Source organism: Patagioenas fasciata, chromosome 8 (assembly GCF_037038585.1).
Source record: "Patagioenas fasciata isolate bPatFas1 chromosome 8, bPatFas1.hap1, whole genome shotgun sequence".
NCBI lineage: Eukaryota > Metazoa > Chordata > Aves > Columbiformes > Columbidae > Patagioenas > Patagioenas fasciata.
In genome coordinates this window covers 21145268-21172645 of record NC_092527.1, presented here as the reverse complement: position 1 = coordinate 21172645, position 27378 = coordinate 21145268, and the positions used below count along the sequence as shown (strand labels likewise).

Sequence of the window (27378 nt, the reverse complement as noted above, 5' to 3'; positions counted from 1 at the left end):
TGCTTGGCAGTGTAATATCTGTAAGTGAAACAAGCTGACATTCCAGCCTCTGAAATGGTCCAGATCAGTACAAAAAGAAATCTGCCGAATTCAGAAATGAGATTCAACTGGACAGCAGCCTATAAGTGTGAGGAAAGCGAGAGGTAAAAAAGAAAAATGGAGCATAAGGAGAAAATGCTAAGAAAATGAGAAATAGAATAAATGAAGCTAAAAGACCAATCGAGCCATCAATATTTAGATACTCTAAAATAAAACTACGAACATATGTTATCCTTCTCTCTGATACTTAGATCTTTTTTGAAATAGCACCCACATACCTTCTTCCATACGTGGACAACTTTTTCTTCCATCCTTATCTATAATCCCAAAGCTTTCTTAGAACCACCTATTTATATTTTAAGCTGAAATGAACTACACCGGGGTGTCAACCTCATTTTCATTGGGGTCCACATCAGCCTCGTGGTTGCCTTCAAAGGGCCAAACGTAATTTTAGGACTGCGTACACTTTAGCTGTTACTGATCATAACATGAACGGTTCCGATTTCCCAGTGCAGCATTCAAGATGCTTGCTAAGTTAACTAAAATAAGTAAAAAATGGAGAAAGCAAAAAGGAAAGCAACTGAGTTTGAAAACTCCCATCTGATACAATCTCCGCCTGACATCAGCAGTCCATGCAAGTTGAAACCAGGTTGTTAGAAACAGAGACCTCATGTCATCACAGTTTTCTTGCCTTTAAATTATACACCACTACTTAGTGTTTCCATTGTATAATTTCTCTAACTTGTTTTCATTCTTCTTACCGTTATACTCAGCACATTTACCACAGTGATAAGCACTCCACAGCTGTTACTTAAATGCCGACCACATTTGCCATTTTAAATAGCAATCTGAATTTCTATTAAATAGTGCAATTTCACACTCTTTCAAAACGAAAATCCACGTGATCAAGAGAGTAAAAAAAAAAAAGTTGTCAAAGAAACATAAGAATAACTGAAATACGATGTTTGATATACCAAATAATTTCAAGACTACAATTAGCTTGTATGAGTTCTGTCCTGAAAGCCATGAGAATGCTAGCTCTTAAATAGAAAGAAACACAAAGTACTATCGCAACTGGATATGAAGCTCTTTACATGTAATACCCGCCTCAGAAAATGACGTGGAGTTTTTGAGGGAGTTTTATGTGTGGGTTTTGTAACAGTCCCAGCTGTCCCAATGAGACCTACTAATAGAAAATGCACTACGTGATCCAAGATTTTTTTAATTATCATACTGCTTAGCCTACATTTCAGTTCCTGGTTTACACTTCCAAAAGAGACAAGAACAGAAAACAATATACTGATAATTTCACAAACATGACATTGTATAGGATCATATAAATATTCGTATTTCCACTTATTTTCAAATACACAAAATACTCACTCTCCTAATGTCATCTAGTGTATTAATTTCTGGTGAAAGTCCACCATGAACACAAAGAAACTGTTGATTTAAAAGAGCAGCAAGAGGGAGACAATCAAAAGCTTCCATACAAGCATCGTAGACTCTTTCCGAGTACTTTATTTTACCTGCAGGAAAGAAATATAGAACATTAAGAAATCCATATTAGATGGAAGAAGTAATTCAGTGGTTCATAATTATAAGAGCAAATCTCAAAATGAATGCTTTAAAACCCCCAAACCGATGAGCATTTTGGGGTGTAAACGAGCATTTCCAAACACGACAATATCAAGCACACTTGTAAGACATATTCTCCTCTGGCAGTACAAACTCCTCATTTTTTCTTCTGCTATCTCAAGTGTGGAGAAACTTTTTTTTGTTTATAATCACAGAATTATTTTGTGTTACACAATTATCAGCAAACTTCAATGTAAAATACTGCTGACAAGTTTGTGATTTCTCATTTACAGTGAAAAACTAATAACTGCTGATAGATCATGTCACTTTTGCCTACATCAAAGAGGGCTTTACCAGGGCAGATGATCCATTTGTCACTGGATTGATACTTAACACAAGTGTTACATCACCAAAAATGTTGTCTAATATAGCTGAAATCAGTTCTTCAAATGGAAAAATTACTTGGCAATAGGGCTTCCTTCCTAGCGTCACAGTGCTGCTCAGCAAAACAGCCTTCCTCTCTCCACAATTTTAAAACCAGGATTGATACATCAACATTTACTCCATAATGTATATTTACAGACAGCAGTCTTCCACATAACTTGCACTCAATTAACTACAAGCAATTCTACAGAAGCCAAAGGGGCCTCCAAATGTTTGCAAGACCTGAACTGAACTAACACACAAGCACTTCTAGTAAAACGACAGACTGTAGAGGGGCAGGTTGGAAGTAAGCTAATTTTACATTCTTAGACAGTACTTACATTCTTGCTTAAAGGTAAAATACTCTGTTAGGTGTCTGCATTCATGGTTGCCTCTCAAAAGAAATAATGTGCTTGGGTAGAGAATTTTCAGAACCCATAAGTACAGCACACACTGTTGAAAAACAAAGATATCCAGTAAAATACACAGGTTTATAAGAACTTTAAAAATTATTGCTGAGAAACACTGAGTAAGAACATTAACAGAGCCAAAAGCAAGTACAGCCTAATATGCAATTTTAAAATACAGCACTACTTCCCCGAGTCCAGTTCTCGACATGAGTTGTGCAAATTGCTCATTAATTTTCCTTAAGAGTAGCCACACAGAATGCTGAAAAAATATTCTATGTATTGGACATTCAATAGTAAAATAAACTCAGCAGAATTATACTGCAGAACATTTTCATCTGCACAAATAACACACGTCTGTGCCTAAAACCTGATTTTATAGTATGATTCTAAACACTGGCATAAGAAGGCAGACATTTCTTAATAGAGATTGAAGAAAAGCCCACAAAACTATTTACATTAAATTCAGCTATATCATTTGCAGACCATTTTAAACTAAGAATGGAGAGAGTAAACATTTTTTTCCCAAAAAAAACCTGGGAAAGCTGGTTGGTTTTCAGTGTTCAAGCAGCAAATTCAAAGAATTATAGTAAGTTTCCATATATCATTATTGTTGCAATATCAGCAGTGAACAGAGTTGAGGACAGAGCTACAGAACATGCACAGTTATTAATGTTTAGAGTGTGTAACCACCCAGCAGTCTTGAGTGGCCAAAATGTATTTCTTACATTTCAAATCCGATTCTTGTATTTTTAACTGAGCACAGAAATTTCAAAACCCCAGAAGTTTTGAACTACATTGGAGTCACCTCCAAGTTGTTATCACTATTGTTCCCAATCAACACGAGCAGCCTGAAGCTATCACTCTGCAGTTATTTTGTACAGAATAGTACGTACGTGAAGGAAGAAAACAAAGGAATGCTTTAAAAAAACCACAGCAAACGTGAAGAAATACCTCAAATACTTTTATTGTGAAGTTTAGCTAAACTAATTTTTGAATTTTTATTTTAGCTTCTTCACAAAAATATGCAAAATAGTAATTTTTCTAATAATACCACTTGATTTCTAAAGTTACTGTAACTCTAAAATACCCTGATATATTACAAAGTCCCCAGACTCTTTAAAACTGTTTCCCAGCAGGGAGCATGAAGTTTCTTACAAAACAACTGTTTATCATCAAATTAATATGTGAATTCATTTGGCAAATTCTAGAATTGTAAACTGGTTAAGTCAGTTTGTATGAAAAATTTAGGAAAGCTGGCAATCTTAAAAACATTTAATAGAAATGTGGCAAAATAGCACCTTTCTTTCAGTGAATGGATCCTACATTTGATTCAATTACTGAGTTTACACGTTCACAAGCATGTTACCTATTAAGCACAAAAAGAATTTTTTCTTTTTCCCTCTCCTGTACTGGCACATTTATTTTTTATTATCAAATAGAGACAGACTAAGGTCAGAGTTCTGTGTGTCCTGTTACTCCCAGTACAGAAACGAAGAACGTGTATACACTTAGATGGAAGTCGCCATCTTGATCTCAGCAGGTTTTCTGATACACAATCATGGTAGCATATAATTATCTTTCCTATTAAAAGTTCTGACATTTTTTAATTGGAAATGGGTTACTACTTAGACATCAATGCAATTAAAGATGTTTCAGGACAGACTGATTAAGAATTTATTAGTGAAAAATGAATTTTCACTGTTTGTACATTTTTACGAAATCCCACCTTCACTTTTCTGTGAAAAGCAAAATATTTTACCAAATGTGTATTACATTTCCAATCACTAAGGAAGATTTTACAGTAACCATATATGAAAACTCCTAGAGGTCAACTTAAACTTCCTAAATGTTAATCAAGGCAAAAACTTAAACAGGGAAAAAAAAAAAAAAAAAATTAAAATGGAGAACAAATGGCTGATTTACATGTACTATTTTTTCTTCATTAACAAGACCACAGAGCACAACCTTTGTGCACCTGCAGCAATTCACCTTCATTCAGATAATCTGCCATGTACTTCACCAATATTCCAACAGCCACTCAAAGAGAGCAGATTATCTCAGTGAAGACAGACAAGCCTTTTAAAAGCCCTTGGAGTGGTTTTCAACAGTATATTCTGCATGCCTTTACATATTCCACAAGTATATTTAGCACAACAAATATTATGTAAAGAATTAAAAACATATGACAAAAAACCAGAGCCTGTTCTTATTGATATATTCAAGAACATCTATTGTTCAAAAGCTTTTTGTAAGTGTGATGGTTAAAAAGCTTTCATACCATGTCTTGATACATTAGCATATAGTGTTGCTATGTAAATGTCCTTTTCAAGGACAACTACATTATTTGTAATCATCAAGAACAGGCAAAGTAGTTGAATTTAATAAGGAATGTCTGTTCAAAGTTTTCCATATAAATGACTTTCAGGCTGGCACTCTTGCTGCCTCTCCTGTTTGTCTACCAGCTCTAAAGACACCAAAAGGCATCTTGTAAGCCCTTCACAGTACATACCCACACATTACTAGAACAGCATAACTTTAATACAGAAAAGAAGTACCATATACCATGGCTTGCAAAATGGTATTTCAAGTGGTATGCCACTCCATTAGATTTGGTACCTATGAAGAGATCTCAAACCAAGGCACTTCCCAAACTGGCTCCAGAAGAGTAGTTAACTTAAAAATCATAGCTCTGGAATTCAATTATATGAATAAGTGAATATATCTGGAATGTAGCATACTTAATAAACATGTTGAAAATTTAAAAAAAACTATTTGAGTTCAAAATACCTGAAAAATTAATGGGAGAAACACTGGTCATCCTTAGGAAATATCTGTAATCGCCCTCAGAATTTTAGTAAAGAAAAATATTAGTGCTTATTTTAAAAAGCTTGATTACATAAGTAAAACAAATCTACTTCGTACAGATAAACAACTATAATAAATTAAAAGACCTTGTAGTCATGACTCACCTGTTCTCCAAAAACATACAATCACACCTTTCTGCATATTACCAGAGAAGCAGGATTATGTACAAAAAATGCTACAGAATTCAACTTTTTAAAAACTAACTAAAGAAAGAGAAGGAAAAAATAGTAAATCTGGTGATTTCAACAGGACAGTCCAAACGGCTGGTCAATATCCTCCTGTAAACAGGCCTTTGTCATTGGAGAAAGTCCAGCCAGCAAGGAAGAACACACTCACATGTTAAAGCAGACCTAAAATTTCATTTGAAAACCTCTGTGAAAGAGTGCTTACAGAAAAACTTAGGACAAAACAGATTAATATATTCAGTTACCTCTATACTAAAATAACCTCTGTCTACATAGTCACCGAGGAAGAGGTATCTTGTGTTAGCAGGTGATCCTCCCACTTCAAACAGCTTCATTAGATCAAAGAACTGGCCATGAATATCACCACACACTGCAAGCAAAAATTTTGTTCCAATTAATTTAAAAAAAAATCCAACAGAAAAGTTACTAAGTTATAGTTAAGTAAACAGCCACAAAGTACTTCTATTTAAGAGGAAAGGCAAGAATAAAGCAGGAATAACAGAAGTTTTTGAAGCTTTCCCTTTGCTTTTCATTAAGATGCTGTCCTCACTACCTGTGACAACACTGATGATAACCCTATTTGAGTCTAACGGATTGTGGAATATTTATCAAACACAGTGAGTACACTGAGCATTGAGGTCCTGAAAGCTGTCAGCAGCTCTTTACTGTCCTCCCCAAGCCCTTGGGCATCTTTGCAAATTCTTCTTGGTATGCACATGTGAAAATGCCTGCTGCTTCGCTACAATTTCTGTGTCCATGTGGGATTGAAAAAGCAGGGAGTATGCTTTTGTTTCTGAGTCAGACTAACATACCTTTTAATATCATCATATCTTCTCTTTGCTCAGCTACTTTTCTCCTTCAAATAACCATGTTCACTATTGCAAGTGGATTTTTCTCGTGTTTTTAGAATCTGAGACAGGACAAGACCAGCGGTCAGCAACCTAAGGCAGAAGTGCCAAAGATAGCAGATGGGAAGACTTTGAAGAGCATGCACCAAAGCCAGGTCATCTCACAATTAAAAAAAATATTTAAAAAACATATGGAAGAGACAACTGCTCCTAACTCCTCATTCCCACAGGAGCTCCCAGCTCAAGGGAAGTCAGGAGCTGCCTTCTTGCTTCTACAGGAGGCACTGCTGATAACAATTAACAGGAATTTGAGAGCCTATGCCTTCCATCGGCGCAAAATGTCCCTGACTGACTGACTGACGAACAGCATCTTCCAGCTTCTCAGAGTTTATCAGTAGATTTTTTTTTTTTTTAGGGAAAAAAATTGTTCTAATGTTGAAAATAAATACTGGATATGGCACACCACACTTCAAAGGTTGCTACTTCCTTGGAGCAGACCATTTGTCATCATGACCTACAAAATATTAGACTAAATAGAATGTGTCCTCTTTTATATCACTTTTCTTAAGATTTCTAGTCAACCACCACAAGAACTTTCCTTCTTTTTCAGCTGCCAATACACCAGTGTCCCTGGCTAACTACCTGAATAAATGAAAATGTAAAAATTCTAAACAAATGGACAACACTGTAGTTTTGAGCTTTATCTGGAGCTTCAAAAGACTCTGAGTTCAGACAGTCACTTATTGTTTCCACCATTTCCGTCATTCATTTTCAAAAAAAGTCAATAGTAATGATGTACTGTTTCAATGTTTTCATTTACCAAATATTAATAAGTAAGCTGATGCACTAAAATATGCTCTTCAGACACTAATTTTGTATTTTATATATATACACATATATAAAAATATATATTTAGAAGAAAACACAGTCAAATGAAAGAAAATTTGTTTTGAACACAAAAATCAAATCTACTTTTATTATCATAAATAACAGTTATGCAATATATAGTATTTTCTACAGTCTAGATTGCTTATAAATAAAAGTACTGAAGGATGCCAATTCTACCTTTCACCAGGTCACACAGAAATACAACCAGTGAAACTATGAAAATACTCCAAAAAACCTTAAGAGTCAGTTTTGTATCACAGTGGGTCTAGTCCTAGTGTGTTAAAGATGATGAAACAATATTCCAACACTTTCCCGTACTACTATCCTCACAAGAACATGGGTTTACATGCAAATCAGTCTCAATTACAGAGGAACTATAAAGGTATATTTTTCACTTGAAATTCCACTTTACAGCATTTGCTTCAAACCTCAGCAATTAGCTTCTCTTCACATATTTAGATATCAGGATAATTCTGAGTTCATTTTTCTATTCCAGGTAGATATCTTAATTCCCACTTGAAACATTGCAGGAATTAGAAATCCATAAATCATCGGGATTTAATTACTTTCTATTTTGTCACTTCAATAACAATCATACTGTTTTTGTCAATGGGTTTAATGTCTTCATTTTGAAAAATAATGTGCAGCCCATTTTTGGACGTCATTTGAGTACTGTTAAGCAAATGCAGTTGTGAGGGATAATACAATGAGATTATAGAGAAATTTTATTTTAGCAATTTTTAAGATAAACTCTACTACTGAAAAAAAATCTGGCTTTTTTCAAGTTTAAATATAAGTGAAATTATCTAGAAATATTACCTGTAATTGGAGCTTCAACTTCTATCATAGTTTTTTCCCTCCGTAATATTGCAGCACCCTCATTGATGATTCTAAGTGCAATTTCTTCATCCACTCGACCTTCTTTTATCAAGTGGTTCTTCAAAATGTCTACCCTTGGTCTTCCATCTGTGTCAAACACTTCTTCAGACGTTAAGCGATGTGTTGGTGGAAAAGGGACAGCTAAAATTTAGAAAGAAGAAACAGTAGTCACTACAATGCTATTTTAAAAATATACTCCATCTAGGATTGGATCTATTGTGTAACAGCTGTAATCCCAAGTAGCAAATTTGTCCTTCAGTCAACCAACTTCACGACATCGTTAAAGGCTGGATGGAATAGGGCTATCTATATACATTTTTTTAAAATAGCATCTACAATGTACAAGTTTGGAGAAACTATAAAACAGAGTTAGAAGGTACAATAATATGTACAACATTTGGAAGAGTCAAAACTGCCTTTGCAAAGGGATATAATCTCTCTCCAATATACTGCCATTTTCTGAAGGCCTCGACAAGTATCCTGGATGCAGAAGATCCATTTAATATCCACTCAGAATTGCAAAAGGCATTTTAAAATAAGCCCGCCTTCAAAGCCTAAAAAAACCCCAAACCAACAAAAAACAATCAAACAAAACTCCCCACCAAAACAAATCCTAAGCTGGGAAGAAAAAAATACAATACTGTTTGAAGGACTAGAAATAAAAAGAGGTATTAGTACCTGGAAAGGAAAAGGCCACCAGAGGAACCCCACTAGAGTATGTGCTATTTAATAAATTCATAAATTACACTGAAAAGAAGGTGACTCATGGAGTGATGCAGCCTTCAGGTGACAAGAAATATTCCAAACAATGAAGAATAGGTCAAGCTATGAAGAGCTACAGATGTTATCCACGTTACTGAGTGGCTCATCAAAATATAACATGTTAAATATTACTAAATGCAAAGTAATGAAGGAAATAAATCTTAACTTGACATATAAAAATCACAGATTACAAAATTACTATTCAGAAGCAAGGTCTTTCCTACAGTTCTAGGAAAATACTCAATGCTGACAGTCAAAGAAATCCAGAAAACTGAATGTTAAGAACTATAAGCAAATAGAAAACAAAAGAAGATGCAATTATACCACTGATAAATCTGGCATGCAACTCTGGGTTGGCCACCTTATAAAAAAGAAAGATTAAAAAAACAATTCAAGGAACAATGATGGAAATCAAAACATTAGAATGATTTCTGCTGTAGAAATAACTAAGTAGACTGGGGTTCTTGAGCCTAAACCCATGAAAAGCTAGGGTTTTCATGTAAGGCCGGTGTATGACAGCAGTAAGGGAGGAGGCGAAGGGAGCGCAGCCCTGGTGCGCCCTCTGGCCCTCAAGGGCAGAACGGGGCGGGATGGACTCTGCCAGTTTGAAGTTCTGTCAAATCACTAACTAAGCATTAGAACAAGTTCATACTATCAGAAAAAAAACTATAATTTTGGGAGCTACAACACTGCCATTGTAGGTCGAAATTCCTTCTTTTGAGCTTGCCTTCCTTGTTTTCCTGTTGTGCTGCCTCTAAATAGATAGTTTAAACTGAGAGTAGAGGTTGTCTGTATACTAGACACAACTTTAGACATTACTGGAAGCATCAAAATTCCTTGGATCCCAGCTCACAGGTCAAAAGCAGCCATATGTGATCCATATCTCAAAGAAGTGGAACAGATGGGAGGTCTGAGGTTGGGGACCAAACCAGGGTCAGCAGCCACCCAGACAGCACGTTTGATGGCCCGCAGCTTCCATGAATTCAAAGTTACTGCACAAATGAGACATGGATGTAGGATGCTGGAGAAGAGGACACATCAAAACTGACACTAAGCAGTGCAGCAGAGTTTCATTGCACTCATGCAGGATTGTAGGAAATAAAACTATTCTAACCCCTCCCCAAAAGCATACCACAGTTGAAAGAATGAAATAAAAAAGGAGCAAACCCATCCAATTTCTCTCAATTTAAATATTATTTCAAATATGTTTAAAAAGACAAATTAGAGAGAAACAACTATTCAAAGAACAACTAATAGTATGAATAGACTTGTAGGCAGATCATATTTTCTTACTCTCCAAAGTTAAACTTCACATTCCAAACATCAGTGCTTAACTACTAAAGCATTCACTGGCTTCACTTAAATTGACTTCTAGATTACTAGCAACACATTGCTACCCTTCTGTTTTATACAATAATAAAAATATAGCAATAAAACAACTGATGCATAAATCATATACACTATTCGCTGAAATTAAATTCTACTACAAAAGAAACTGGAGAATTGTCTGCTCTACCTCTTACAAAAGTTTCTATGTAGGAAGAAGCTGAAAAATGTGCCTTCACATTACACAATGTAGAACAAATCTGGCACTTCATTTATGGATATAACATATGTTATTAACAGGACAGACATGGTATGCCTTTCCTTCCAACCTCTAGTAATGATTTGAGTTTCATTTGGAAGAGTTAAAATTTCATGTAGTCCAAATGTTAATAAACTTAACAGATTAAAGAAATCAAAAGGCAACTGCTTCTGTTCCATGCTCCATTGTTTAAAAACCATAAATCTGCCTCTGAAAAGAGAAACCCATTGTTACAAGAAGATAAATTTAACTAATTTTTAGAAGCACTTAATCATGACCTTGCAAGCATCAATTCTAGCATTCACTGTTTTTTTGAACTTGACTTTCCAAACTTCATATTCTCTTAATTCTATTTTTACATTATTTGGAAGTTTATACTAATCTGTACATAAATTAGTTTTAGGCCATTTCTTCCCCCACTTCTTTAAAACATCATTTGTGGGCCCAAAACTGCCTTCAGCAATGCAAAGTTGAGCTCATCCTTTTATCAGAGACCAGACAATGCACAAAGTAGATCTCTCCTGCTTTAATTGTTGCAAAAGCATCAGAGATCATACCTCCCCAGAACCAAACTCAATCACCTCCAAGACACAGCTTTGTAAGAATTGTTCTTCATTATTTCTAGTATTATTTCTAGATAATCATCTACTTAAGTGAAAGACGACTCTTTTCCTTTTGGAGGTTTTTTGGTAGAGGGAGGGTGTGGTAGAGAATGATCTGTTGAGATGACCAGCCTGTGCAAAGCTTTACTGCCTTGCTATGACTAGCAGTGGCTGCACAATTCAGAAATATAGTGTTGACCTCTCCCTCGTGACAGTTCAGAGATATTTCAGGGGTTCTAAGCACATGGCAAATTAAATTTTCTTCTTTTAAGAAAGTTCTTATGTTCACATAATATATTACAGATCAAATTTGCACAAAAATTAATGCTGTCTACTTTAACAAACTACTGCTCTGAGTTGGTCAAGCAAGTCAAATCTTCTGGGAGGCTACGAAAACGGATGTTTCTGTCCAGTGTCTGGAAAGAACTGTCTCAAATTATTTTAATTTCCATCTTTATAAGTATATTAATTCAAAACTCTGTATACCCAGGGGTTATCCATAATGTCCAAAAATCACAGGTGTTAGTATCAGAAGTAGTGAACCATCTGTAAAGTTGTATTTGCCTCATGAAAAAGTTAAGTCTTAAAACTAGTTCCTGAAAGTTTAACAAAACCCTTTTCACATGATAGATGTATTTTTCTAGTGCTCAAGACTGACTTTTTTCTTAGATTAATATTTAGAGAAGACAGAATAAAACACAGCTGAAGATTTTAGCTGCGCCACTCAGCTGAATAAAACAGTAATGCTTAATATTAAAAAAAAAAGTCTTTCCATGTTATATTTTAATTTTTGTCTCAACAATAGTTAATACTATATTACAGGCCATACATTTGAAAAATACTATAAATGACATTTTTTAATAGGTTAAGGATGATAATTTTTGAAGCATGTACACAATTCCTGCAAACTAATGGGTTTAATTGAACCTTTGATGAAGCAGTAATAAAATGTTATAGCCTAAGGAAAAAGAATTGCAGCATTGTTGCTTTTTCCATGCGAGAGACAGAACCTGACACAGCAATGTGATGTCCACAGAGTCCGCTTTATTGTCGGACCGGGCTAGCTTTACAGCAAAGCCGTCCTGTCCACGGGCCTTACAACGTGATTGGTTGTAACTCGTGCTATACAATAACGTGATAGGTTGCGCTCTGCACGCGTGTGTCCCGCGATTGCTCACTCATTGTTACCTTCTAACGGTGCTCCTTTAGTTTCTTTTGTCTCTGGCTTCACCTCTCAGCCAGGCTGGCGACAGCCCCATCCCCCCGGGGCGGGGGGGCCTCTGCCACTACATAGCATGATGTGTTCCAAGACAGAAATGTAATCCATGTTTCAAAGTCTTTGTGCATAACCTGCGCTCTTGGGACTGTAAGGGAATGGTAATTAAGAGGAATTACCCTAAGGAAATAACATGGTGTTGGTCATTAAAGGATTTCCTCTTCCATTCCCAAAGCTAAGCAACAGAAAAACATTTAGAGATGAATCTGTGAAGCAATAAACATTGTAGTACAAAATAACAGACTATATCCTACTAGTAAAAGTATAGATCTGAGTAACAAAGATAACACATCATGATTTACAACAACATACAGGATTTTCTACAACAAACTGTTGCCACAATTTCACTTTTAAAATATGTATGGATGATATAATTTTAACTATATTAATTCAAAATTTTAAATACCACTGCTGGGAAAAAAAACAAACAAACAAAAACAAACGAACAGTAGGTAGCTTTTGAGGTTTGTTAACAGTTAAAAACCATCAAAACCTTTTTGTTATTTGCATATGCATTTACAAAGATGGAAAAAGTTACCTTCCCTTTTTACTGCAGTGCTACTTAAAACAGAGGTATCAAAAGCAAACCTTCTAAACCTAGTTCTGCATACCCCTGGGGACATTTATATCTCACAATAAAGCCTGATACAGAGATCTAAAAGTTAGCACCAATCTGAATGGATAAATTCACGGTACATTGTAAAGAGATTCAAAAGTAGAAAAACCTACATTATCGTGACAGTTTACCCAATATAATAATCCCCGCCGAGAGGTGCAGTGTGCAACTAACAAAAGCACGTTACTTCCAGACCCAAAGCAGATCTCACATTGCCTAGTAACTGAATATAACAGTAGTTGCTAATAAAATCTTACATGTAGATACTGTAAATTTAAACTGCGCTGATACAGATGGCCATTTAAATAACCTTGGTTAAATCTGGTTTGTATCAGAGACACCTTGTTGGAACAGGTTCATGAAACAAGACGAGATCAAAGCCTCTAGATTAATGGTAGGAAAAAGTATCAGGGATCAATGATACAAGGTACTCTTCCTCCACAAGGGAAGTACTTTGTGCTCTTCAGAACTTAAAATTTATATAATTCTTTTTTTCTCTGTCAGTGAAAGAAAATCAGCCATTTTCCCTCTATCATCAGGAGCCTATGACATGGTTCCATGAATTCAGCTTTGGCTGTAAAAGCATGCTCAGTGTACCAGATTTCATTTTCTGCCTTAAGAGTGCTTTTGATTTGCCAGATAAAGTCTGAGCTCACATTACTAAGGTGACTAAATACAGATAATGTGTTTGTAAAGAACTTGTCACTTTGGTGGTAGGTAGAGATGAAACAGTATAAAACTTTTGTCTGCACTGAGTGATATCATATATCAATAAAACTGCAGTGTTCCGTGAAAAGATAGGCAAGTATCCTTCATTTTGTCACCAGGTTTATTACCAGGATAGCATAGTTGCCTGCTGTTTGTCTGTCATTTGGTCAGATTTTGTGGGCTTTTGCTTTTATAAATGCATTGCTGTCTATGTACTTTCACTCAGAAGAATCATAAAGCCTAACACCTAGCACATCTTTCAGTCTGTCCCTGTAGCTTTCACGCCTCTGCCAACAACCATACAGAAGAAAGAGCTGTAGCACCCATGACTGCTATGAGGACAGAATCGATCCAATTATCCTTCTGCATTTGGCAGAACAGATTTGAAAAGCAATAGCATAAAGACATCACAGATGGTCTATGGGCCAGCAACCTTGGAAATATTAGTTAAGCACAAATACACAGCAGCATCTACTTGAATCAGAAAGCTAGAATCAATAGTTGTCAAAGATGTGACCTACCCTATTCATCCCAAACAAAAAAGCACAGATTCAGCAAAGTCAGTTTCTTGCGAATTACAGTATTTTTCCTACATGCCACAAAAACTATCCCTTTACTCAATTTTCTTTGAATACATGCCACCTGCTATATTAAAATACATCCTAGAACCAAAGAAAAATGACCCTGTAAACCTTGAAACCCTGCAAAAGCCCTGCAGGCACTATTTATTTTATTCTTACCATGTAGTTGCTGTCTTGAAAGTTTCATGGAATTTTACATCTCAAATGAAACTATTGATATACCTAGTATGCCATGGTGCATTCATTCTTTACACTGCCTGAGTAATTTTTCAGTTAACGTGACTGACACCTTTGGAAGTTTCTCTCAGGCAAAAGATAACTATTTGTTTGAAAAGTATTTAGAGATGCTCCTCCCATTAAAATGGCCATAGCGTGTTATGTCAAAAGATTATCTAGTGCTTAATGTGCTTCTGCCAATGATGGATTCATAGTTCTTCCCCTTCCCATAGTCCCTGTTTTCCAAACAAGGGGGTTAAGGATTTCCTCTAGAGTTTCATCCAGACCATCATGTCTATGATCACTGACAGAACTATTTTTCACTATTTTGTCCAGACCCTGAATAGACACTTCTATAGTTTTTGCTTCCACTGCACCTTATTGCCATGAATTCCACAATTTTAATTAAACATTATATGAGAAAGTACTTCACCTTTCCTTTATGTTCACTTCTGGAAATTTTGTTTAGTACTGCTTTTCTCATTTCCACAAGGAGAGAAGAATTACAGTTGTTTCCTATTTAACTTTTCCTTTACATATCACTCATGATACAAGCACTATCTAACTCAGCTGCCCCTTTTCCAAGTCACAGATTTCTCATCTTTGTTGCTCCACCTTGCATGAAAGGTGCCTCTGTGCCTCTGAACAAGAAAATCAGGAAGGGTGACCAAAATTACATGCTAGTGTTCATGATACACATATAACACAAGACGGCATGATGGTACATTCTCTTTTTTCTAAACTGATCTTCTAATAACCCCTACATTCCTATAAGCTTGTTTGACTGCCACTGCACTAACATTTTCAGAATACTATCCATACACACCCTCATGTTTCTTTCCCAAGTTCACCGCCCTCTACCTTTAAGCAAGAATTGTTCTTTCCCTTGCAGAGTCTATTTGGCCTTCATCAGAACAGTGTTTCCTGCCATTTCTTTGCCCGGGCACACAGTCTAACAAGAGCTTTCCGAAACATCTCTGGAAGTTTACTATCCTGAGTAAGCATTAGTATTTGCCATTCACTCTGTTTTCTAAACAATTTATTACAGAATCACAGAATGTCAGGGATTGGAAGGGACTTCGAAAGATCATCCAGTCCAATCTCCCTGTCGGAGCAGGAACACCCAGATGAGGTTACACAGGAAGGTGTCCAGGCGGGTTTGAATGTCTCCAGAGAAGGAGACTCCACAACCTCCCTGGGCAGCCTGTTCCAGTGCTCTGTCACCCTCACTGAGAAGCTTCTTCTCAAACTTAACTGGAACCTTTTGTGTTTCAGTTTGAACCCATTACCCCTTGTCCTATCACGGGCTGTCACCGAGAAGAGCCTGGCTCCATCCTCGTGACACTCACCCTTCATATATTTGTAAACATTAATAAGGTCACCCCTCAGTCTCCTCTTCTCCAAGCTAAAGAGCCCCAGCTCCCTCAGCCTTTCCTCATAAGGGAGATGTTCCGCTCTCTTAATCATCTTTGTTGCCCTACGCTGGACCCTCTCCAGCAGTTCCCTGTCCTTCTGGAACTGAGGGGCCCAGAACTGGACACAATATTCCAGATGTGGTCTAACCAGGGCAGAGTAGAGGGGAAGGAGAACCTCTCTCAACCTACTAACCACCCCCTTCTAATACACCCCAGGATGCCATTGGCCATTGATACATTTAAAGAGCACAGATGACAGATGTTAACCTCTCTCAACCACAGAAGTTTATTACCTATTGACATCCTTTCTTCTGTAACTAATTTTGATCCTAATACGGATGTTTCTTCTTCTGCTTACTTTACAGGTTCTGATGAAGGAACCTGACGAATAGTTTTGCCTTGATCAACCAGCTCACTGGCTCCTCCAAAATATTCTAGCAATGTCTCTTCATTTCCATCCATGAAAACTGTACCAACTCCTCTTTAATAATCTATTTCCCCAGGGACATACTTAGTCCACTTTTCTTACAAATGCTACAAGTCTGCTTAAATTAAACTTACTGATCTACAGCTCTCCAGTTCAATCTAGAGCTTTTGAAAAAATGCTGCTGTGTTCTATTTCTCAGACTCGGAAGATGAGTTATGCCACAGGCTATGGAAAATAAATCCGCGACTTTGCACCCACAAACCCCAAAGAATTCTTTTAAAGCCACAAGACAAATATCTTCTGGTCCTGGGATATGTTTTTTTAACATCTGTTTTGTTGATATGTTCTGAAACCACTAACAAGAAGAACTGGCTCCTGTGAGAGAGTCCCTGGTTCCTTATGCAATTAACACATAGGTAAATCGTTGCCAGATTTTTCTGCTCTGGCCTTACCTTCCCAAGCCTCAACTGCCAGTCTGTGCTACTGAAATTAAGGCAGGCTTCCATTATTGGGAAGGGGTTGTTGGGTTTTGTTGTTGTTCTTTTTAAGATTCATTCACTCAAACCATTCTCTCTCAAAAAAAAATCAAAAAAAGTAAAATGCCAGTCAAACACGAAGTCGTCAGAATTCAGTTCCATTTCATTGTCTCTTCCAAGAAAAAAGAAAAAAGTCCTTTTCTTTTTCTAATCAAAGTATGACCTTTTAATACTCTTTTTACTCTGCTACTTTCATGGATTATTTTAGGATCATTTCTGACCAGCAGCATAAAGACATTCTAAGTGCCTTGTAATATTTTTTTAAAAGCCTTCATGCTGTCTATAAGCATTTATCCTTTTTTTTTGGTCAGACTCTGAATTTTAAAGTTAAATACTGCAATGATTTATTTTTCTCCTACATAGAAACCATTGTTGAAAAGTAGCTATTAGTGTCTTAATTTAGGACCCTGCTCAAGGCTATGAGCTACTCCTCTTTGGGATTCTCTAAGGAGTTGTTTCAATGAGCTACCATTTAATATCCAAAATAACTGTTTCCCAATCAGACTGCATCATGACTTTTATCCAAAACAAAGGAATACCAAAGCCTCCCACTTCTACAAGAACGGACATCATCTCCAAATTTAGCAAAAACTATCCACTACCTCAGCACGACAAGGTCCTGCGCATTGCTTCCCCAAGCCTCCTAACACCCATAAGCAGGTAAAGTCAGTGCCAGGGAGGATGGAGTACTATGGAGTACGTCCAAGTACAGCTTTGTGGTGTAACTAGTCCCAGGTGGGTCAGACAAGCCCTGGTGCTTTGCCCTCAAAGGAAAGTAAATTAAGACTCATCCCTGCCATTCCCAGGACCACTCTCAAACACCGAGCTTACAAGCACTTCTTCCTATAAGTGAAAACACTTTACTATGAAGTAGTGAAACAGTTGTTTCAGGTACAGCACACTGACAAATTTAAAGTATGAAACTGAAGTGCACTGAAAGGTCAAGTGCGTTGCCTGAAATCAAACCCAAAACACAGCAGTTAAATATCAACGGCAGTTTAAGAAAAAACATTCCCAGTTCCCCCCTCCCAGGACACTGACAGAACATAATAGAGGAAAATGCTGTAAGACAGTAAAACACTAAGTATCAATCTTCAAAGATGGAGAGGGTGCCTTAGAAAACAGTCAGTCAAGACAGCAGGAACATCTTCTCAACTCTATTTAAAAAAGCAGTAACAAAAGCCTCTTCACAAGACACCTTTTGGGAACCAAATGCCCAAAACTGACTTAGACACTTCAGTTCCAAAGCTAACAATTAATTTATAGGAAAGTCTGTACGTACAAATTACTTAACAATTTAACTAAGACACAAAAAGAGAAAATTCAAGCTTTTTATATGCTTCAATAAAATCAACCCATGATCTGTGATGATAAAATCCATACTTGGGAAGGCATGCCAGACCAACGCAGCTAGACTGTATAGACCACATATTTAAAGTGATTATGTTTACTATACGTATGTCTAATATGAACATTACACCTGGTAATCTTTAAGATATTTTTCTAGATCTATGTACTTCTCACTAATTACTAAACATACAGGTCAAAATACAAAAGGGGACACAGCCTAATTATTATCCTACTTTATTAGAAAATATTAGCTTCTGATAATACCATAATTTAAACATTTTTTCTTGGGTGAGCATCTCTTGCCTATTTCTGCCAACATACATTATTACTGGTAAAGGATTTAATTTCTGATGGCCCCTGAAATTTAGTGGTTTCTGTCATTTTTTCCCCTCTTCCAGTAAAACAGAGAAAGAAAATAAAGCTAAAAAAAATGCTAGAGATGAAACAATGCAAATACCAGCAAGCATTAAATCCTGAATTCATATTTCCTCCCCAAAAGACTTACTATATGGAGAACATGAAAGCTGAAATATGGATCAACACACAGATACACCAGATTACTACATATTCCTCTGTGACTGTTCTCAAGGACCTGAGATAACAGACTCATAGAATCATTTTGGTTGGAAGAGATCCTTAAGATCAAGTCCAACCATAACCTAACTCTAGCATTAAACCATGTCCCTAAAGAGCCTCATCTACAGGTCTTTTAAACACCTCCAGGGATGGTGACTCCCCCACTTTCCTGGGCAGCCTGTTCCAACACCTGACAACTCTTTCCCTGAGGACATGTTTCCTAATATTCAACCTGAACCTTCCCTGGTGCAACTTGGGGCCATTTCCTCTTGTCCTATCACTTGCTACTCAGGAGAAGAGACCAACACCCTCCTCGCTACAACCTCCTTTCAGGTAGCTGTAGACAGTGATAAGGTCTCCCCTCAGTCTCCCTTTCTCCAGGCTGAACAGCCCCAGTTCCCTCAGCTGCTCCTCATCAGACTTGTGCTCCAGGTCCTTCACCAGCTTCATTGCCCTCCTATAAATGAAATGTCTCAGCAAGGAGAGACAGAAAGGCTGCGCACCCCAAGGATGTTTCTTCTTGGGGACAGTGATGGCACACAAAAAAGTAGCATTTTCAGAACACTTTTACACTTGTTTTTCCTCTTAAAAGTGGATCGTGTTAAAGGAAGTAAACACGAAAAATTATTGCCTTAAAAAGAATCTCAAACCTTATTCCAGTAAATAAATTCACTAACGATTATGAATAAATAAGTAGATACTTATGAAAAAAAGAGATTATATCTATATTATTTTATAAGCGTTACAGAAGTTAAAAGTATAAGACATCATGAAACCATTTGAACTGTTGTCTTAACAGTTTCACCAGCATGCCTAGTCCACGCTTTTCCAGTATAAAAAATTAACACTTTAAAGTATTCTGGCATGCAGTGCTCTCTTGACAAAAGCAGGTGGCCCACCGCTAGAGAGTATCCCCATATCTGTAATCTATTCATCATAGAATAGATAAGATTATGGCGAACATTTCTTGGTATGCAAGAGGCAAGACATCCGTTTGTTCACAGGGATATGACACAGTTTTCACATTTTAACGTGGTTTCAACAAACGTATTCATATTGCATAGATACTTCCACTTAGCACTGACATAACCTGCAATCTTGTGCCCCTGGCGTTGCTGTCTAAAAAGAATATTTCCAACTGTACTGCACCTAATGAGGAGGGGGAGGGGAAGCCAAACCACCCTGTCCTGCAGATGAAGAACACAGACAGCCTGGCACAGCTGTCCAGGCTTTCTCCAGAAGCCAGTGATTCAGCATGATGGGTATGGAAGGGACAGGTCAATAGAAAGAATAGAAAAATGCCGATATATTAACATTTAACTGGTTGTAATTACATCAGATGAAGCTATCAAAACCTGATTTACAATAGTTCTGTATCCTATACACCCCCGTTCAAAGAAACACTGTAACCCCAGGGTGCAATCCCGTTAGAATGAAGTCAGTCTTAGCTATGATTTTAAACAACCAGGTGCACAGGCCACATTTAACAAGCTGAATTATTAAGTGATTGGAAATCAGCAGGTTTTCCAACGCACTCTGAAGTATCTAATCACTTAGCCTTAGGTCTCCTGCACTGTTTGAAGAACAATTTGTTACAATAAATTGCAGTAAAGGTACAAAAGTTCACCAAGTCTACACACTATACCCTAAAATACTACTAATGAGTACAAGTTTCCAATAGACCAGTTTCAACATTTTCTAGTTCTACAGTTCCCGTTTGTTCAAATCAATCAACAGGTTAAGCAATCCAAAATGAGTAAAAAATTACTGTGAGTAAAGCTTTCCAGCTTACTGGAAAACATGCTGATTTGCAAAATATACTATGGGATTACAAGGCATTAATTAAGACCTGCCGAAGACATAGACATCCTTTTCATTTCTTGAGACCCCCTATTATATAAAAAGTTAAATGAATAGATCTCCACCCCTTTGATATCAGTCAGATCCTGTGTTCCTAGGAATGTCACCTTAAAAGCAGATTGCTTTGTGTACAACCATGACCTCCAATTGCCCAGGCTTGCTATCACAAATGTCTACCCTGCTTTAGTCAAATACAATTCAATATCAAAACCTTTGAGATCAAAATAAAATTATCTGTAATTTGAGTAAACAAAACCTAGAAATTCTTTGAAGTGTTAGCTATGCCATCTTCTTAATTGTCAATTTAGATCTAATGAATATGTATTAGGTTACTTTAACTGCAAAGGGTCATTCTGCCTGCAAATGCTAAGATGACACACTTGATGTGCTCTGGAGCAAGGATCTCGACGTTTTACAGCATTTTTATCACTAAACTTTCCTAGATGTATCTACTTTAAAATGTCTTATTTCTTCTTCCGGGAAGTAAAACGTTCTACTTTTAAAGACTCCGAATGAGACTGTGCTACCTAGAAGGGCCACGAAGAAATAGATCAAGGTGAATTTTTTCCATCAGACCTGGGAATCTGAGACCAGCAGCCAATAGAAAAGGTGGCATCACCTTCCTACTGCCTCCTTCTCAGCGCCCTCAGCTCCTGCAATTCCCGGGATCTCCTCTGCGCAGCCAGAGGAAAGCCCCCGCAGGGAAGGCGGCGGAAAGGGCCAGACCCCCAGCAGGGAAGCCGGTGGCCCCGGCCAGCAGAGCACCCGCACACTGGCTCCGACACCGCCGGGGCCGCGGGCCTCAGGCAGCGGTGCCCCGCTCAGCTCCACCGGCAGCTCCGGGGCCGGGCTGCCCCCGGGCCCACCGCCGCAGGGCCAGCCCCGCACCCCGCTCGGCCTCCGCGCCTGCAAACCCAGCCAGCCCCGGCTCTTCCCGCGGCCCAGTGGGGCGCCGGGCAGCCCTCCCGCGAACACGCCACTGCCGGCTTCATCTGCGGGCAGCCCCGCAGGAGCCGGACGCCCGCACCGCTCTCCCCACGCCCCTCCGAGCCCGGCCGCCCCCGGACTGTCCGGCGGTCTCCACCCCGCAGGGGTCGCGGCCCTCACAACCCGCCGCGCCGGGCAGCCGTGTCCCCCGCACCTCGCCGGGCCGGGCCGCGGCCGAGGGGACGCTTACCCTTGACGGCGCGCTCGCTGGTGGCGTGGGGCGGCAGCAGCAGCACCTTGCTCCCCTCCTTGGCGGACATCGCTGGGCGCTGCCGGGCTCCGGCGGCGGCTGCTGGGCGCGGCAGCGCCTTCGTCCGCCTCCTCCGCCGGCGGGCTGGCGGGGCGAGGGACGCGCAGCGGCCGGCAGCGAGGCGGGGCGGGGGCGGCTAGAGGCCCCGGGCGGCGGCGGCCCAGCGGAACATGGCGGCAGGCGCGGCTCCCAGCTCCTCGCGCAGCGAAGGGACAGTCCGCCTCGGGCCCGGCATGCACCGCGCCGCCACCCCACGAGGGGACTACGGGAGCGTGGCGAAACTCCTGGCTCCGCCGCGCCGCCAGCGCGGCCGTCAGGGAGCGTGGCGAAACTCCGCTCTCCCCGGGGCGGCGCCTTCGCCGCGGGGCGGGGCGGAGGCTGCGGCCCGGCGCCTCCGGACTCTCCCCCCGCGGTCGGGCAAGGCGGGCGAGGAGCCGGGAGCGCCCCGCCGCGACGCTTCCCCGCCCCCGGACGTGCGAGCGTCATGCCCAAGCTGGCGGGCGGCACCGGGGCCGCGCGGCGGGGGGGCGGTCAGGGGCGGTGCGGCCGGCCGCCCGGCCCCCAGCGGCCCCTCGGCAGGTGAGGGCCGGCGGCCACCATGGAGAGCTCCACGGGATCGCCGTCCCCGCTCCCCGAGCCGGGGCTGGGAGAGGCCCCGCCGGCGGCAGCGGGGCTGGAGGAGCCATTTTGTCAGGCGGAGAGGCCGCCGGCCCCGGCCGGGCTGAGCGGGGCTCAGGCAGCCCCGGGCACCAGCACCGAGCGAGCGGCTGGTGCCGCCCACCTGCAGGAGCCCTCGGGGTGGGCCAGGGCCAACCTAGGACCGAGATGGAGCAGGAGGAAAAAGAAGATCCCCCAAGGAAGAACCTGGGCACGACTCAGTGCAAGCTCCCGCTCCCAGATAATTCAGCCAGGCTTCCCTGTGTTACCCTTGGAGCTGAACAGCAGTGGACAAAGGACACCCAGCACTGGCTGCCCCCTCCCAGGCCCTGACGCCTCCCCATGCAGCCATGAGGCTCCACTGCACTGGCTCACAGAGACCATGGCCCTCTCGTTATCTACAAACCATGCAGATTTTGGTCCAGCCAGATGCAGAGCATAAGATAGGACTTGACCATGGTACAAAAGTTGGTACAACTATGCTAAATCTATGATAATCTGGCCCCTCTTCATTACTATTCCATATTATAGTCACTATACTGATTTAAAAAAAAAAAAAAAAAGAAAAAAAAAGTAGTTCCTGCTTTCTTTTTCCTCCAGTTCAGTATATTGTCACAATTATAGCAGCATAGGTTGACTGTAGGACTGCACTGGAGTTGAGATCACAGGAATAAGCTGGGCTAAAAAAGCAAAGCCAAACAAAACACAACGCAAAAAAACTCAGACCAAAAAAATCTCTGAACTCGGTATCTGCCAACAACCCAGTCAGATCTAGCAAATATGTAAACACATACATACAGCAATGTTTAATCAAATGTATGTATAAAGAGTTGCAGCTTTGCATCTCAGCTAATAATATGGCTCTTACATATCACCTGTACTGTGCAAACTATTTCATGTCATAAATCAGGAATTTAAGAAAGCCATTCAGAGGTAATAGCTTCCAGCAAGGTCTTGGTTCTTGCCTCCTTGAGGTCCAACAGAAAAGGATGACATCTCGGGTGAGTACCTGCCATATTGAGTATGAAAAGCTGTTTGGCTTAAGCAAAAATACATTAAAATTAATGGGTTAAGCAAGAGCTTGGTTTGACCTTGTTTTTTTATTACATGGCCAAGACAGTCCAAGCAAGAAACTTGGAATGAAATATCACTATAGAGACATTCAAAGAAGCAACTGAAAATTTTAAGGGAATCAGAATTATAAACCCTTGGGTTATTTATTTATGACACTTATAAGACTCCAAAGTTTTGGAAAAGCAGAATTCTATTAATTCCATGAGTAAAAATGTGTGTGTGCACACAAAGAGAGAGCTGGGATACACTAGAGCACCATGAAAGAAATTCTGGATGACAATTTTGGATTTATGGCTAAGCTTTCCAGTAACAGGAACCACTGCTTTATACCACGTGTTCTGAAAATGTCTGTCATTGTACAACCAATTTAAAGAGCTTGTTTTTAAAATAGAACAAAACTCATTTGCTTCAATGCCATGCACATATATCCGTTCAGAACATGTACTAAGAGCATGGGATAGGAAGGGCAGTAAGTAAATGTTGCTCCTACTGACTTAGCATTAGCTTAAAGTACATCTGGAATAAGGAACAGGGGGAATGAATTCAGTCTCTTACTTAGAATCAAGAGAAGTTCAGTAATAAATGCAGTTTGAATGTCTGACAGATTCTCACAAAGAAATTAATTTTTCCATACACTTCCAAGGAAACAGCCTGAGACCTTGCTGAGTGTTGTCAGGAATCACCTCTTCACCTCACCTGAAGTGCAGTTGCAAGAGAGGTGCCTCTCACTCCTTTCAGTCACCCACTTCTCCCATCAGCTCGCAGCCAACATGCGTCTTGTCTCCTGGGGTACAAAATAAGAGGGGCTGACGCAGTCAGAGCTCTGGCTGAGGAAAAAGCATAGCATAATTGTATTTTTTTACAATGCTGTGCCACAAGGAGACATTATCAGCTTCTATGCAGCATATCCAGTGCCCTGCATGCCGAAACACTTGCAGTCATATCCAGGTATCACCTGAAGAAAAGACTCATACAGATGAAATCTTGATGGTTTCTTCCCCCTATAAATACATCAGGTTGATGTGATAAAAGGTGTTATGTCTCCCTACAAACCACCTCCTTTAAACATTACACAAAATAATTTGGATGACTTTATTTTTTTTTTTTTAATAACAACAGCTAGAAAGAGAAATCAGCTAGCACAGTCACCTTGGGGTTTTATTGTTGTCATTTTTCTAACCTATTTCATCTTGCCTCATTAACATATAAAATATGGAGTATGTGCCTTTGTCATTAGAACAATACCAAGACCTACACCAGGCAGAGAGAATCACAGAGCTCCACTGAAGCCCTTTAGCTTGTCACTGAAGCTTTTTCATGTAGTATCACCTTGAAATCTGCCAGAGGCTCTGGCAGGGGCATTAACATTGCACCAGCTCACCTCATGGTGAAAGCCAAGCTGATGGATTCAATACCTCTTGTGTTTAAGGAATCAATTTCTACTAACACAAGTAGACTAGTGGTTGAAGGAACTTAGGAACACAATTACCAACAGAAATGTGGCCTTGAAGGTAGAAGTCAGTCTGCCTTTGTAATCTTGACAGTTTCCCACAAATCTGCCATTAATGCCAGTTAAATGAAAGCATTTCTGAACAGCAGACTCACATTTTACTTCCTGTTCAGCTTTGCCACCAAGTGGCCATTCCATTCCACACATTCTAATACCTAATTAAAAGAAAAAAAAAAAAAAAAGGCAACCCCCCCCCCCACACACACTTGATTCTGACTGGAAATTCCAAACCACTAGCTAGCACTGGACTGCTTTCTGAACAACTGCTTTCCTAAGGCAAAAGCAATTCAGCAAGAGAAGCACATGGAACAATCATGCTAATACATCTAATTCTGTACTATGGGGAGTGGAGCCATTTGGGATGCAGATGATCCCCATCTTCCTCCTGCTCCATCTCAAAGCAATACATGCTGAAGCTGCAGGCAAAAGATGGTTAAACAAAAAGGTGTTATGTTAAAACCTAGACCTTTCTGGCACCTGCCCTCAGTACTGCAAGGCATAGTAGCAACTGCATTTTAATAAAGTCACCTCAGACAACAAGTGCTGTCTATCGAAGTTCAGAGAGAAGTTAGACATAGGAACGACCATGTGAAATTCTGTAGCCACCTCATGCAGGAGGTCAGATGATCGGAACAGTCCCTCCTGACTCTAACAGCGACATATCTTTAAAACTGGCACAACGCGATGTCCCAGAATCATCTAATTATCCAACAAGGACTTTTTTAAAACTCTGAGAAGGAAATTGAATCACAGGAGAGAGAGATATATTCCAGATCCCAAGAGAACGATGCATAGAGCAAATCTTGCAGAGATAAACCAGATCTGAGAGGGGAAGACATGCTATAAGCAGAATAAGATGAGGAAGACAAAACTTTTAAGAGGTTGTTCTATTTCATTGACTCTCACTAGTGACTGCTTGAAGCTGCCTTTCTGAATTGCCAGAAATGGTGTTGTGGTTGGTATAAACTGTGAGATTGCCTCAGAACAAGCCACATTTTATTTTAAATACATTTTAGCATATTGTTTTACTGAGTTTCAATATGGATACTTGAAAGCTTGCTTTTAAGAAGACACAAGAATTCCCTGCCATGCCAAGCCAATTTTTTATGGCAAACCGCATTATCCATAACACAAGGCATCATTCAGAGAGGTTGAAAGCATAGTCTTAAGGTTCTCCATGCATTTTCTCCAGCATCATGAAATCATTACCACTGCAATACCTTAGTTGCCGATGTTACCCAGTACTGTGAAGTTGCACTGACTTAAAAACAAAAAAAACCCACCACAAATTATCAGACAGTTGCTGGTATAAATTCCAAGCTGACCACTGCCGTTCTGTCCTGTTACACTCCCTTCCTGTGCACATTCCCCTCATTCCCCAATAAATTCTACAAACAGGCTGTGGAAGTAGAGACTACATTTAAAAAGCTATTCAAGGCCATAGTCATTCCTTGCGCCATATTACAACTGCAATAAAGAGGCTAAGGCAACCCAGCCTGTGCCACTTAGCCCAGCTCTTGATTTTTAGGTGATTTTTTCATACTGAAACCTACCAGCCACATCTCTAATTTACATCTCGCACCTCTGGAGCAATTGTACCTCAAACTCTTCTTCACATTCCTCAAAACACTACTCAATTGCTCTGCTTAAAGCATTCTTCCCCCCACCATTATTATCTAGTTCAAACTTTTCCTTCCTTAGCCTTCAGCAATTGCTCTTTCTCCTGCCATCTGAGACCAGGCAATTCCCTCTCTTAATTTATCTTACTACCTTGATGATATTAATAGACTATGATCCAGTCACCTCTACTCACTCGAAAAATTGGGTTCAGTCTGCTTTTTGCTGCCCTCCTTTGTGTTTTCTCTGCTCTCAAGAGCTCCCAAAAGCAAGAGACTTAACCGACAAAGTATTCAAGGTAAGCAGGTCTATGTATAGGACCTCGTTAACAAACAATGACCTTATTGCTCTCTAACAGGAACTAGGATGTGAAACAGTGTGGGGTTTTTTGTTTGTTTCTTGTTTTTACCTAACTTGGATGAAGCATGTCAATCCATTAACACAATGTCCTACAGATAACAGAAATCACATTAAGCAATTTTAAAGTGAGCTGTGGGGAGAACAAGCCCACAAAGGGCAGAGATATGATGACTCAGTTGCTGAGGAGCACATGCACTCTTCTCACAAACACATCTAGCCATCATTACTGGATGCCTGAAGTGTAACTACACTTCCAACCTACCCCTTTGCATCCTTTAACCAAGCTATTGAGACCAAA

At 39.7% G+C, this 27378-nt stretch overlaps 1 protein-coding gene across 11 annotated transcripts in view; it reads right to left on the bottom strand.

Annotated features, from left to right (window-relative positions):
* The window catches only part of PPP3CB (protein phosphatase 3 catalytic subunit beta), a 51426-nt gene extending 29135 nt beyond the window's left edge, over positions 1–22291 (bottom strand). For 6 of the 11 annotated variants that reach the window (XR_011740292.1, XR_011740291.1, XM_071811882.1 and 3 more), the window contains exons 1-5: positions 21803–22291; positions 8056–8256; positions 5746–5870; positions 2382–2493; positions 1423–1568 (exon numbers count right to left, since the gene is read on the bottom strand). Coding sequence is in view for 9 of the 11 variants with exons in the window: in XM_071811882.1 (XP_071667983.1) it covers positions 1423–1568; positions 2382–2493; positions 5746–5870; positions 8056–8256; positions 21803–21872 (654 nt within the window). In the remaining 2 variants the exon portion in view is untranslated. Of the gene's footprint in view, positions 1–1422; positions 1569–2381; positions 2494–5745; positions 5871–6312; positions 6442–8055; positions 8257–21802 lie in introns of those variants that run through there. The other 5 variants (XM_065843373.2, XM_065843377.2, XM_065843372.2 and 2 more) reach the window with 3 other exon arrangements.
* Between the last annotated feature and the right edge of the window lie 5087 nt (positions 22292–27378).